The sequence below is a fragment of the Watersipora subatra genome, chromosome 5, assembly GCF_963576615.1.
Source record: "Watersipora subatra chromosome 5, tzWatSuba1.1, whole genome shotgun sequence".
Lineage (NCBI taxonomy): Eukaryota > Metazoa > Bryozoa > Gymnolaemata > Cheilostomatida > Watersiporidae > Watersipora > Watersipora subatra.
In genome coordinates, this window is record NC_088712.1 from 21,475,610 (window position 1) to 21,491,517 (window position 15,908).

The 15,908-nt window shown below is 35.1% G+C and overlaps 2 protein-coding genes across 3 annotated transcripts in view; one reads left to right on the top strand and one right to left on the bottom strand.

Annotated features, from left to right (window-relative positions):
* The window catches only part of LOC137396452 (uncharacterized), a 140,377-nt gene that overhangs the window by 86,845 nt on the left and 37,624 nt on the right, over positions 1-15,908 (top strand). The gene's annotated exons all lie outside the window — the stretch shown is intronic.
* LOC137396782 (mitogen-activated protein kinase kinase kinase kinase 5-like) overlaps positions 1-15,908 on the bottom strand; it is a 48,105-nt gene that overhangs the window by 21,578 nt on the left and 10,619 nt on the right. The window contains exons 9-12 of one of the 2 annotated variants that reach the window (XM_068083090.1): positions 8,976-9,057; positions 4,854-4,942; positions 2,737-2,843; positions 94-225 (exon numbers count right to left, since the gene is read on the bottom strand). In XM_068083090.1, coding sequence (XP_067939191.1) covers positions 94-225; positions 2,737-2,843; positions 4,854-4,942; positions 8,976-9,057 — 410 coding nt within the window. The remainder of the gene's footprint in view (positions 1-93; positions 226-2,736; positions 2,844-4,853; positions 4,943-8,975; positions 9,058-15,908) is intronic. The other variant, XM_068083091.1, reaches the window with a different exon arrangement.

A 15,908-nucleotide genomic window follows, 5' to 3' on the forward strand; every position in this document is an offset into this window, starting at 1 on the left:
TCAGCGACCAACCAAAATCCCAAACAAAGCATGATATGGATTTGTGAGGATTTAACATAAATTGGTAAGAGCAGTGAGAGATGGAGGAAGTACCTGCCGGAGGTGTCATTGTCATAGAGACTGATTTGATCATCTGCCGTAGTGACCATGTGCAGGGCGTGGTTACGGAGGGGTGGAGAGAGACTATCAGAGCCACTGGGGAACTCATGTAATACACCACTACCCCTAGGATCACAGAGACTGTTAAACAAAATTACTCATACTCCAAAGAAATGTCATGCCCAAATAAGGCCATTTGGAACTACTCATACTCAAAGGAGATGACATGCCTAAATAAGGCCCTTTGGAATTACCCATACTCCAAGGAAACGACATGCCCAAATAAGGCCATTTGGAACTACTCATACTCCAAGGAGATGTCATGCCCAAATAAGGCCCTTTGGAACTAATCATTCTCCAAGGAGATGTCATGCCCAAATAAGGCCATTTGGAACTACTCATACTCCAAGGAGATGTCATGCCCAAATAAGGCCCTTTGGAACTAATTATACTCCAAGGACATGTCATGCCCAAATAAGGTCTATTCTATTGAAACAAAGATTGCATCAACTACCAAGCACACTCTCTAGGACTGTTTATACCATGCAAATATGACCTGAAACAAAGTTTTGGCGAAAACACAAAGTTGTCTAAATTAATCTAAAGGTATAATAAACGTTAGCAAGTTTTTGAGGAGGATAACATTCAGGTGAACGGGAGCAAGTTTTGCACTTTTAACAAGCGCATGTTAGCGTGAAATTCGATGGGCATCAAGCTCGTTTGATTGGTTAAAAATTGGAAAATGGCAAACACTGCGCTAAAATTGAATAGCCATTGTAAATTCCATTTACAATGGAATTTTAATGGAAATTTGCAAAATTTAACAAATGAAGAAAAATTTCATGAAACACTGAAATTACACAGTAGTAGTACACTTCATACAATTGCGAAACCAAACAATTGCTAAAATTGACCAGAAATGAACGCAATTTATTTTATAGGTTAAGCCGCCAACCAAGTGAATTTAAAAGAATGTTTTCTCTCCACGTCAAGAACACTTGCTCCACACATGAATGTTAACAAGAACTCGCTAGTAACTTCAGCGTAATGACCGTACATTCTGTCTGAATATAACAAACACTAGTTAGTAAACACCTCCATGCCAGTGAGCAGCTAATAAATATATTAATATTTAATTTAATGTACATGTATTTGACAAAATTCACTTTTGAACCGCAATATATATTGTCTCCAGTAAAGACACGAACAACCTTGATTCAGTATCAATATCCTATATCAAGTACCTTAAATACCCAAATTTAACAGCAAAGAAGTGACAAAGGAATAACAGAACTGTGTCTTTATGGAACTAATAACACTAATAAGATGACCACTGGTAGATCAAATATCCATATAAAATTTATACCACAATTAAAATACAGAAATGAGCTCTAATATGGAGAAGGTAACTCCCAATATAGAAATGATAACTCCTATATAATACAGAAGTGTTGCGCTATACTTCCTAGAAGGCATGAATGAAATGCTACCATATCGCCAAGTTTTCTGCATATTTCATGGCTACGTCCAAATATGAAGCGCAGGATACTATCACTATCAAAACTATTACAGTGAAACACGGATAACTCAAACTTCAAGGGACCGAGCAAGAGTGTTCGAGTTATTAGAGCGTTCAAGTTATCAGGACAGTCATAAGTGCACGTATTTATCAGTAGATACATGTACATATACAAACTATATATCAATCAAAAGCATAAATTGCTTGTTGCAAGTTAAAGGGTCTCTCGTGTGAAGTTTTTAATATTTTTAATCAGAAAGTATAGATATTTTTCTATCGCTTGAGATTTGTTTGTTGCTTTAGGTGATGTGACTGCCAGGACGTTCTCAGATTAAAATTGGCAAAACTTGATCGCGGTTAAAACGCTCAGAAAAAATACATACGTATTTTTCTACCGAGCGTTTTAACCAAGATCAATTTTGCAGTAAGTCAGTTATTACAAAACTGCTTTACTATTAAAAACCCATTATCAATTTTGCCGATATTACTTTAAAGTTATCCAAATTTTACCTCGCTTTTCTTGCTTTCGGAGGGCTTATTGCTAAATGGATGTTTGGTAAAATTTGATTTTTGCAAACCTTTAGAAAAGTCGTTAATGAAAATATTTGGTAATAACGAGGCCTAAGAACTACTAAAAGTTGCTGTTTATCTCTATGGCTTGGAATAAAGTGATATTCTAAAGCAATAGTAACAACCGTCTCGGTAGCCGTTTGGCAAAAAACTGTTCGAGTTAACGGAGTTTCGGTCGAGTTATCTAAAGCCATTTATCATTGTGTGGGAACGGAACAAGCAAATCCATTCGAGTTAACCATGTGTTCAATGTATCCGAGGGCGATTTATCCGAGTTTCACTGTATTTTGAAAGTTTGCATCGTTGCCATTATATGTCAAATAGATTTTTAAAGGAAACTACTCTAGGAATCTGGGTCAAGCCAACAGGTGTCTAATATGTTGTACATGATTTCCCTGCAGACTAGACTATGCACTGATACACGTTGTACCTGCTTTCCCTGCAGACTAGACTATGCACTGATACATGTTGTACCTGCTTTCCCTGCAGACTAGACTAAGCATTGGGACAGTAAAAGTGGAGATGAAGCAGGCCAAGATGTCACTAACCTGCGTTTGAGCTCATCATTGACTGACTCGAGTAGGTCTGTAGGAAAGGGAGCGGTAGACTCCAGTTCTCTATTATAATCTCCACCCAGATGACCCCTCGACGAGTCCTGCAGAAAAAAATAAATCTTACAACTAACTTGTCAGTCCAATAATCAACAAAGAGGAGACAACTTACTATACAGGTAGGTCTTGTTTAACAACGCGTTTGCTTAAGTCTGGTTCCCATATCGATTGCGAGACTCCGGCGGTAACTTGTGCAGCAAAATGCTTGCGACGCTAGGCGGCTTCTGTTCACATATAAAGCTGCAACGCTAAACATAATCGCATAATCAAATGTTCGCTCGTCATGCCGTTTTGATAATGCTGACCCTCACATGTACAGTGCATTTCGGGAACGTTTGCCTGCGGCTTTTCACAAAATTTGAGCAGCACTAAACTCTTGCGTTGACCGCCGGCAGCTACCGGCGGTGCCCAGTGTGTAGGTTGACATTTCACCACAATGGCCTGCAGTGCTGTCATCGGTGCTTTGCGACGTATATGGGAACCAGGCTTTATTGGCATCTTCAATGTTTCAACAATAAACCATGTCAAAACAGTTTTTATGTCCATTTATTCAGTTCACATAACAGCATATCCTCTAACTAGATAGATGTTTTATGTTGTTTACAAGCCTTGGAACATACCATGTGAGAAGAAAGTTCCTAGTTCATGAACCAGTCCAACCAGAGGGTGTAAATTGAGAAATAAAAAAAAGTGTTGAACATAAGAAAAGGATTTGACCAATTAAAAAGACCATATAATGAATTGACAGTTCGACGATTGAAAAGCGATAATATTAATCGTTAGCTATGAGCACAGTATGTGTACAAGTAGTTCTTGTTTAACGACAACTCGAAGCAGCGATGCACTGTACTTTAAAACTGATCCAACATTCGTTTAACTCAAATCCCTTGCAATTACAACAGTGCTGCAGCGGCGCAGCTGTGAGCATAACTGTATGCTGTCACATATGTACAATGTCACAATGTCACATATGTACAATGTATGATGTCACATATGTACAATGTATGATGTTACATATGTACAATGTATGATGTCACATATGTACAATGTACGATGTCACATATGTACAATGTATGATGTTACATATGTACAATGTATGATGTCACATATGTACAATGTACGATGTCACATATGTACAATGTATGATGTTACATATGTACAATGTATGATGTCACATATGTACAATGTTACATATGTGCAATAAGTTGGTTAAAGCAGCTGGCAACGCAACCACCCTATCACCATCTCTCGGTGAGTATCTTCCCACTTTAGTCATACGCTTTCTATGATTATATCAGCATTTGTTGTATTGTTGTATTATACTTTGTATCTGTATATGTCTGTTTTCAAGTTCAATACTCTTATATCCCTCATAATGTCAGAAAAAACATGATAAAAAATATAAAAAACAGAAAAAAATATAATCGACTAAGAAGCATAGATAATCCAGGTGTTGTGTTGTACTACACAATAACAGGATAAATAAGACAGTAAAACTACAAGACATCTGGTAGTACATTACTATACATACTGCCAATGTTTACAAAATGGTTAGGCCCATTCACTTCTGATATTTTAGTTTAGCCTAGATTTTTAAAATCATGAAATTTATGACTAAAATATTAAATAGGACTTTAATACACAACCATAACAGTAAATAATTAATGTATTTAATTATAATTAATTATTTTAATTTATAATTAAGGCTTTAATGTATGAGGAAAAAAGTAGAAAATTTCATATTGTTAAATGATAACAAAATGGTCTAATCTAGGTTTTTACAATCTGGAAACTTATTTATGGACGAATTCGCTTATCGACAAAGTTTCTAGAACGAATTACCGCCATTAAATGAGGAGTACCGCCTGAGAAGTAATCCAGGAAGATAAGTTTGAAATCATCACAAACATAAGGACATGACCAAACTAAAAAAGTAATGACACCATGATAATAAATTTCACATATAGTGCCAACGACAAACTATAGAGATGACAACTCCAATAAAACACCATAATTTCAATCTTGCCATTTGATTTGCAATCTGTAGAACTTACCTTGTCTTCGTGGTCATCCCAGGCAGAAACATGGCCAGCTGGTACATCATTGAACTGCTGTATGGGCGTGTCAAATTGTACCTTTTCCACTAAAAAAACAGGAGCTACATATACCTTCCAATTAGTGGCCATTCTGTGTCAAATTCCAACTAGGTAATACAAGTCACCTGCAATCACCTAAACAGAAAAAATTTCCAACATGCGATGTAAATTGTCTGCAAATACTTGACTTCACACTTGAAATAATATCCAACATAAAATTTTTTTTAAATTCACACAAAATTGAAGTGAAAATAATTATAAATAAAAGCAGAACTTTATCAAAAGCGGTTTAGCGAAACATGCTTATCTTAAGTGCTGCAAGGCAAGTTTGCTGCCTAGGGTCAATGTGCCGCTTAAAGGTTAACATTAAATATTATTATATAAGTATATATTATTAATTATATAATGATATTAAAATGGCTCGATTTTTAAACTAGATTATGTAAGAACTGTCTGTTCACAATCCTAATTCATAAAAGCAGAGCATATGCTGATAGGTTTTTGAGAGTTTTCTAAAATGGTCACACAAACTCACAAAATGATTCACATAATTCAAACTATTGTATAACAACTCAAACTCAAAATGTACAGAGTTTGGCGAGTTGTGTGCCCATTTAAACGGATGGCATCCGAGAAAAAGTAATTTACAAACTATTTTTTAAATTTCCACGTTTTTCAATATTTTTCAACCTATGTGCTTTTGTCTCCCATTCTGGCATTGGCTAATAATGGACGTTGACATCGTAATTCATAAATCTGCGTTTTGCTGAAAAATTATCTCCTTTTCCACAGCTTGGAGCTCAGCAACACGAAAGCTTTTGCCTTTAAACAATAGTTTTTTGATCTGCTAACATCAAAATCCTTACTAAAAAATGAAATATCATGATCAATATATAAATTTCAGTGTTTGTCTTTTTGTTAAACCGTGTGTCCAGTTATAGCAATTAAAATCTAGCAATGAAAAATCCGCACGACACTGGATTTGATCTCAGGACCTCCAGATCTAGAGGAGGCGAACTTAACCATTAAACCACATAAAATACAATGGATTCATTGGGCAAATAGTCATTACATTGGTTAAGATACGCACGCTTAAAGTACTTGCTTGAGAGCTAATAACTAGCACTGTTGACCTACGTGTAACGATTGTTAAAGCACATCAATTACATAATTTTTTATCATATATTTCAATACATCAGAGTCTTGGCTTTTGAATGAACCATTGTTTGATATGGTGAGACAGACATTGGTTGGTGTTTATAGGATTTCGCCAGAGCTCTACCGCAGAAATGTTCAATGGCATAGACACTTGAAAATTGTGACGTCACAATTTTCATATGCGGTGTTGTGTGCTCTTACCGCTTATTTTATTGCTTACCGCTTACATTTATCAACTACGATAATTACGCTAATGTCAGGCGAAGGTAGGACAACTCCAGAGAACCAATGAAGATGACAATGGAATCAGTGTCATTAGTTCTCCATGTATAGATTATTTCTATGAAAAATAACTCAGATTCCAAGCACCATACTATGTTTTCCTGATGATATTATGCACTAGCCCTCTCATTTTATTTTGATGTTGAGGGTCGCGACTGAGACTAATTAATTTCAAGCATTGCGTGATCTCGCGAAAGTGCGATTGACATATATATATAGATTGACTATATAGTCTCAGGGCCATGCAACCGCAGGTCACAATTTAATCGATGTGATTTCATTACCTTTATCAACGACAGTATATTTATTGAAGCATAATTAATTAACCCAGAACATGTGTTTATATTGGTCTGGCTTTAGCACGATCCCCGGGCATTGTTGATTATCTAGAATCCTAGTTTATTATCAGCACTCTCTGGGTTTAACAGCACCGATTGTCACAGAAAAGCGCAGCCTCAATGGCAGTGAAAGGGATCGACTACCTAAGGCTAAATAATAATTGTGACATCACATTGTGGAAACCGCAACCAAGTGTTTTTTAATTGCAGGACGTACTATTGACACCCTACTTTTCATAGTTCTATTATTCTTTTTGTATTGAATATAGGCTCATTCGAAAGCCAAAACTCTGATGTATTGAACTGTATAATAAAAAAATTATGTAAGTTATGTGCTTTAAGCTGGCCCAAAACATGGATATATTGTTTTAGTAACGAGCTAGCTTTCCAAGTAAGTTACTCGAATTCATTATTCCATTACCATTATAATTACGGGCATTTGGCTAGTGTTATTATAAATAGATGCAATCAGTTAACCTTTATAGGGTAATAAAAAAATCAAAATAACGAATAGATAGAATATAAATAAGAACCATATTGCAGAGAAAAGATAACTCCTTAGTATAATGATGATGCATTATGAAACATAAAGAAGATATCAGAACTAATAACAGGGTATAAAGTTGGTGAAATAGAAAGGATTTCAAACAAGTGACCATAACTCCCCACCATTGATAGAATAACCTGCAAAGGAATTTATGAGCCCATTTACTACGTACAATGAGATCTACTGAACAGCACTTTAAAGGTTGACTTGCAACAAAATTCACATTACAATATTCACATTACAATTCGTTTTTGAGCTTTTAAGAGCTTGTAATCACATTTCCACACACTTGGCACCTACAACACAGCAGAGTAAGACATGGTGAACCTTTTGATACCAAATAACTGGAATGTGAATTTTGTTGCAAGTCAACCTTTAATAGACATCATGGTCTCTGCTGTAAGTACAGATGACTACCGATCAGAATGCTCTAGTTATCTTAATATAAATGTATATAGAGGCAGGTAATTGATGTAATTCATTGAGTATTTGATATGTAGTGTACTATAGACTGAGAATACTGAATCACTGCCAGCCTATAATGTGTCAAAACACAGTTTGCTTCTGTTGCTAGAACACAGTCTAGTTAGTAACCAACTCAAACAATTTAGCCCCTGTAGTTTTATAACATTTATACATGTACATGTGTATGAGAACATTTTGAATGAGTTCAAGAGAAATATTGATTTATAGTGAATGCCAATTAAAGCTATAGTACAATCTGTTAAATTGTAGAGAAATAAATATAATGCTATTTGAAGGTTTGAGTTATACAGTAGAGTTATATAATAGTTTGAGTTATACAACAGTTTGCATTATAAAATAGTTTGAGTTATATAATAGTTTGAGTTATATAATAGTTTGAGTTATATAATAGTTTGAGTTGTACAATAGTTTGAGTTATATAATAGTTTGAGTTATATAATAGTTTGAGTTATATAATAGTTCAAGTTCTACACCAGTTTGAGTTATATAATAGTTTGAGTTGTACAATAGTTTGAGTTATATAATAGTTTAAGTTCTACACCAGTTTGAGTTATATAATAGTTTGAGTTGTACAATAGTTTGAGTTATACAATAGTTTAAGTTCTACACCAGTTTGAGTTATATAATAATTTGAGCTATATATTAGTTTAAGTTATAAAAACGTTTGAGTTATACAGTAGTTTGAGTTATACAGTAGTTTGAGTTATACAATAAATAATACAAAATAGTAAAATAAATAAATAAAATAAATAATAAAAATAAAGAGCAAAATAATAAATAATACAAAATAGTTTGAGTTATACATTAGTTTAGGTTATATAATAGTTTGAATTATATAATAGTTTGAATTATATAATAGTTCAGGTTATACAATAGTTTGAGTTATACAGTAGTTTGAGTTATATAATAGTTTGAGTTATACAATAGTTTGAGTTATACAATAATTTGAGTTATATAATAGTTTGAGTTATACAATAGTTTGAGTTATACAATAGTTTGAGTTATACAATAGTTTAAGTTCTACACCAGTTTGAGTTATACAATAGTTTAAGTTCTACACCAGTTTGAGTTATACAATAGTTTGAGTTCTACACCAGTTTGAGTTACATAATAATTTGAGCTATAGAATAGTTCAAGTTATAAAATAGTTTGAGTTATATAATAGTTTGAGTTGTACATTAGTTTGAGTTATACCATAGTTTGAGCTTCCTAGTTGTTTTGACACAATATCATAGCAAGTTATTCGCATCAACTTAACTAACCACTTACTGTTAATCTCAGAGAGAGGACGCTCTTTTCCAGGCTTCTGTTGAGACGATGGAATTCTTTTCAAAACGGAAGCAGGTGGAGGCTGAAAAAGATACCAAGCGTTGATGTAAGGAAAACAATTGTATTTGGAGCTACAAGTCTACAGTCATTGATAGGTAGAAAGGTAGAAATTAACAATGCTTCAGCAGTTGAAGGCCATTTTTGGCATCTGTCTACTTAATGATCATAATCGTTTGACAAGGTCAGGAAAATGGGTGAATTTTAGTTGTTGCCAATCAATGACACCATAAAAGTAGAGAGAGAGCTGCAATTTGTAATAGAAAAAGAAAGTAGACAACTCTCCAGGTAACTATCTTGTTCATACCTATATTAGCTGATAACCAACTACAGCATGGCGAGTGTATAAACTGGTTATTGCTGTGAGAGCTATAAATGTACCTGAGCTTACAGGTCATCTATTTAGTAATTGTTCCACAGAATAAGCAAAGGCTAAAGCTGGCTTGTAACAAACGTTGGTATAACGATCAGCAGAGGTCATGGCTGCTTGTACTAAGAATGCTTCCAAACTTCCAAGAAACAACCATCAACCAGTACTTGACTTTAGATAAAACCAGACATTGTTTTAGATTTTGTACGACGTAAAACAAATTGACAGAATTTATTTTCTTACAAAAGTAGTTTTAAACATACAAAGAACGGCTTTCATGACAGATTTTTATACACCGATTTGAATTTTAAATTATTCAGATAATTTACTAAAAGTTAAGTTGACTATAAGATAATTACAAATAATAGAATTTGTGCATATACATCCCTGAACATTCAACCAGAATTAACCACCAAACTATACCATGCGTCAAGTCGATATAGAGCAGTCAGAATTTAGCAGCAGATTAACACCGAGTTTCCATTGGAGGATGTTTAGCAAATCAGAGATTAGCAAAGCCCTGAATAGCATAGACTAAACTCCTCAACAGACAAGGAGGTTTGTATCTAAATATCTGCTACATGAATCATATTTTTTAGTAGAGAAGACAACTCCATTTTGAAAACTAGCTGGCAGTTCAGAGTACATAGACCGTCACAGCTCTACATCAGATTTTAGGTTTGAATTTAAAAAACTAGTGAAAATGAAAAGAGAAAAGGTAACAATAATAAAAATTGCACAATAATTTAGTTACTCCTTTATTTAGTTTAAATAAGTTACACAGCATATTTCCTTCGCCTCCTCTCTGCTTCCAAAACAATGCATCGTGAGGCCGACACCTGGTGAAATGCATGTAACTAAGGTAGATACTATCAAAAAATTTTTACCATAGTTTTTGCTTATAATTTAGCTTTTACATGTAATATTTATATGTAAAAACAAAATTATAAGCAAAAACAATTATTTTTTATTTAGTTGTATATAATCAGTTATTTTGACACTATGTGGATTGACCTTCAGTTATTACGGAGCTACTACTGCAAGTTTGGGCTGTGGACTAAATTAAACGCATTGCAATGATTTACATTAAAATATTGAATCCTGTCCACTCAGGATAACACAACTCCATGGAGACTTGGCTACGGAAGCAATTAAGAATCAACCAACTGATCTAGCTCAAAGTAAGCATGTAGGAAACAGCTGAAGAATCTAACTGGCAGAGCATTGAAACACCAAACAACTATATAGAAAGATCAGCCAATAGTCCCCATCACTACCTTTCTAGGATCCAATCCAACAGATAAACAGCAGTGTTATATGCTAGCGCAGAGGTAGAACAACTCCAAATAAAGAATTCAAACTATGCATAGCGAATCACAGAGCAACTAAAGCGGGTAACTAGCAAGACAGGTCCTTACAGGTCTCGGACACTCCATGGTTCCACTGTTGCTATAATACGACTGTGAATACAATCACAAGTATTGACACATTCACAGACATAATATGTATGAGAAGAACAGAGTGAGAGACAAGAGGGATTAGGAAGGGTCCAGCTTTACAAATATGCATGGCACATGCGAGTTGCAAAAGTCATAAATGCGTACTATCCATTGAGGTCTACTGATTTGAAGATAACAAGTAGGAATGTATGGGGTAGAATGAATTTACTAAAACGATTTCCATGCCAGACATGTCACTGATAATTAGCAAACAATTAAAAAAAAATAATGGTAGAAGATTTAGTAGGTTCCAGATTGGTTGCAACAAAGTGCAAACTAAATAAGCTTAAAAAATTAAAATGTGGAAATGACATTTCTAGCAAATAGCAAGTTTTACACCTTTCTGGTCCGTAACATACTAAATAGGAGAATGAATAGCAACGTTGATTGACTTGAACAACAAATATAAAAATCAGACCTGGTTTATTGAGAGTATCCAAGGACTTGAAATACCTTCGACATATACTGAATATCTAGGAGTTATCCCCTTTATATTCGTTTGTCATATACTGAATACCTAGGAGTTATTCTCTTTATATTCCTTTGTCATATACTGAATAACTGGGAGTTATCCTCTTTATATTTCGTGGTCATTTACTGAATTTTCTCGGAGTTACTCCTTTATATTCTGTGGTCATATACTGAATTTTCTAGGAGTTACTCCTTTATATTCCGTGGTGATATAATGAATATCTAGGAGTTATCCTCTTTATATTCCGTGGTCATATACTGAATATTTAGGAGTTATCTCTTTAAAGCCCCTTTATGGGTGGTATTATTGATATTCATCGTTTTTAAGGGGCCTGTTATCTATATCTTCTATTTCTATAAACAAGGAATCTACTAGACCCTCGGAAATGGCAGCTGCAACGGTCGAATTCTATAACCACTAAACAAAGGTCAAGGAAGACAGGTAAAACCGTGACATGTTCATGTTGATATCAAGGTGGCCATAAAGTCACTGAGGCTATAGTCAAATGAAAGAGTTCAGAGAATGTCACAAAAGGAACTAAAGTCAAAACTGAGATGAAAGTTGTATGTCCTTTCTATGTCTTAGAGATGTCTATGACTGCCGCAGCGTACAACTCCAACATTTAAAAACAAAGAAAGATGAAATTACATATTGAATACTAAAATTAAATTAACATTCAATTTGAAACAGTGATATGAAAAACTCCATGTTTTACTATATCAGTAATAACACAAATTTTCACCAAGATTAATACAGAAATGCTTCCAAACAGTTTAAAAAAAACATGTAAATTTCGCAAACTTACTTCCTTGTTTATAACGTCTCTTAATGTTTTTCACAGCGATACACCCGCAATCTACTACCACATTGACGATATGGTGTAACCAATACATATCTTTAATGAGGTCGAGTCATGTCCATTGTGGCAAAGACCAGAATAACTTTGAAAGAGATACATAATTTGCTGAAGAATTATGGGTTGGCAGCATGATTTGCGGGAATGCATCTAAAGGTGCATTTACACCAAAAGGATCTATTCCAAGGTACTTTCACACAGTTTGGTGTAAAGCGAAAAGCGGTTGTAACAACAGCTTTGTCCAAGTCGCTGACAAGATCGGTAAAATGCTGCATACTATGTGAATCAATTTTTGACAACTGCAATACGACATAGAATAGCTCGCAATAGCGCCGAAAATACAAACGTAATGGTGGTATATTCCGTTCTCTCGAAGGATCAGTTCAAAATAGCATTAAAATCAATAGAAACTGAGCAACTAATTCCTGAGTTACAACCAGATCTTTTTATCTGAAACCACACAATTCTAGATCATTCTAGATCAAGGAGTGACTTATCTTTTGTGTTTATGGTGATAAGTGGTCAAAATGGAATGGATATCTATGCTGTTTTTTATTGACTAAAAAAGTTGACCCATTTTGTATAGTCGTAGTTTGAGTTGGTTTTTTTGTGAAGTCTTTGTAAAAACTTATTTCAAACTGCAACTCTGTCAGCGGAAACACAACTCCGACAAATCATCCTGGAGCAAGCACACTTTAGTCATTTAGTTTGAGCCATAAGACGACATAGCACAATCACAGACATAGCTACTAGGGTTTAGTACTAACTAAGTCAAGTACATGAAACTATAATAGTAAATTTGCAATGTTCTGTAAGATGCTATACATGATGTAGTATGACTCAACTTAAAGTAACAGATCATGAAATACATCATTACTAACAAGATCTTAAAGTGATCACTTGACAGACCAGGATCTGATTGGTTAGCGTCCACACAATAAACTCTGATTGATGAGAACGTGCTGCACTGCAGACAACTCTACTACAACTTTGCCATGCTTTGGGATGCAACAATCATTCAGCTGACACGCAGTAACAAATCATATTCAATTAGATGGGAGCATTAATCGTACAACACTTAATGAGTGTCATAGACATAGATACCCGTCATTGTTTTTAGTCACCTAAAACTGTCTCTCTAGCCACTCTTCCATGATTATCTGTGATAATAACTAAACGCAAAGTAAAATGATTTTTACGTAATCATGCTCTGCATTTTGACAAAACAGCATAGTATAGTTACGAACAATTAAATTACCATAAAAACGAAACAGCGAATAACATTGTCATGTTTAGGTATAAAATAAAAGCGATACAAAAGCCCAACAGATACTGATTCAATATCTGAATTGCATTTTTAGAGCTGTAAAACTCTATGAAAAGAAGTTTTATCTGCATTAAAACAATGCAGACATTCACAGTGTGCAGCTAGGGCTGACAGGTTCTAAATGCTAACTTATTCGAAGCCGTCAACAAATTATCTGATAACTATATAAGCGTGTAAACAATAACAAAAAGATGCAACAGTTGATATTGAGCACCACAAGATAGACTAATAACACTGCTGCAGATAGACTGACATGTAGTACAAGCATCCTTCATAGAGAAGTGCAGGTGACTAAACAGTAATAAGACAACTCCCTCTTTTATAAAAACTGACACATTCACTGTTTAATCCACTCATATGGACAGGCCCACACGCATAGACCATTCCAAACACATGGATCAGATCATACATGAATCAGCCCACACATAATGAGCTAGCACACACGTTGAAATCAGCACATACATCCAGATGAATCTGCACTCATGGACCAGCCATACACGCGCATAAACAAGGATCAGTGCACATACTAGCATAGGATCATGCACAAGGATTGATCCACTAAGGGATCAGACCACGCACAAAGATCAGCCCACACCCGAGGATCAGCCCACACACATGAGGATCAGCCCACACACATGAGGATCAGCCCACACACATGAGGATCAGCCCACACACATGAGGATCAGCCCACACACATGAGGATCAGCCCACACACACACATGAGGATCAGCCCAAACGAGGATCAGCCTACACATAGGAATCAATCTACACAAGGATCAACCCACACATGGGAATTAATCTACACACATGAGGATCATGATGCCCCACACATGAGGATCAGTTAACACACCTGAAACCATGCGACACACGCCAATCAGCTCATCACATTTTTTTTCGAGCTAATAAAAAGTAGAGGTGTGCAGCACTACTACTGCCAATATCATATTGGCCATTTTATATAACAATGTACCAAAACAACAATTATGTGCTATTTGCTGATGCTTAAATAGAAATATTGGGCTGATGTGGTTGATGAACGGAAAGTTCTTTATGAACGCATCTACATTTACACACAAAGACCAAAGCACTTCTGACAGCTGAGAGTTAATGCTATTTGAAAATGAAGTTATTAAATAATATGCTTTAAGAAATGGTTTTAGTTAAGTTTCGGCTATGAAAAATTTCCCTTTAATAATGTTGTAAGATTTGGTAGCCCTTCAAAGACATATTTACATGTTTGACCATAGATAGTGAAATGACAGTTTCAATTTCACTATTAGCTGCAATTAATAGTGTAGATATAATCGCTAATAATTTTACACTCAAAAATATCAAGTGAAGAAGAACGCTACATGATGTTTAACTGAAATCATCTCTGATTTGTAACCCAATATCATCAATTGAGGAGTTGTCTCATCACTGCCTAGTAAACTGTTTTAGAGGTCTTCTCTAATAGTGACTGTCCTTGCCTACTTTATTAGATTATGCCATCAGTCAGGTGCTCTGTAACGCTGTGTACAATTGACCTTCTTTACACGGCTACAAGAAATCTCGGAGCAAAGGCACACAAACACAATAACTTGGAGCCATGTCAAGGTCGTTAGCAGGATTGCAAGACATGTGCATTTAGTTTTAGGAAACTTTTTAAAAGATGGATATGCAGGGCTTAGTACTTTTCGTAATACATGTTCTCCCTAGAATCAATTTTTTAAATTGTGTTACGACAACTGTATCAGATTTTTGTTGGTCTTTGTGGGTGGCATGTCAGTCCATGGTTACGTGTTCACTAACTTTTAACTGTACAAACCTTTTACTCATCCAGTGACTACAATCTACCACTACTGTTGTCCCAACTTCACTGATGTTGTTCACCGGTGGAAAAAAGCATTAACACACATCTAGGGTAAGCCAGAACAAGCCTCCTGCTCAAACCAGACTGCTCGATGCACCAACCAGCCAATAGCAATCCGTGTCAGACAATCGCAGACTTCACACTATTTACCTGCGCATTGTCTATTACCTGCGCATTGTTACGCTTGTCGTAAGCAACTTTCTTGAGAGCTGAATTCTGTAGGTTTACAAAATTGTAATTCAAAAGAGGCTTGAGCCTGAACGGCAAAATATATTCAATTGAAGGTGACACAAAGTAGCACCTGACACTTGTCAAACACCTGCCCAAATGTGACACCTAAATATCTTTAAAGCTTTATAATCTCTAATGAGTTTGTGGCATAGCAAGGAAGAGAAGTAAATAAATGCAAGCTTAGAGTATGAGTCAACCTGGTGATAAATGATTTCAGAATAGTCAAGATGAAAACAAAACTCAGCCATCATTTCTTTGTAAAAGTCTTT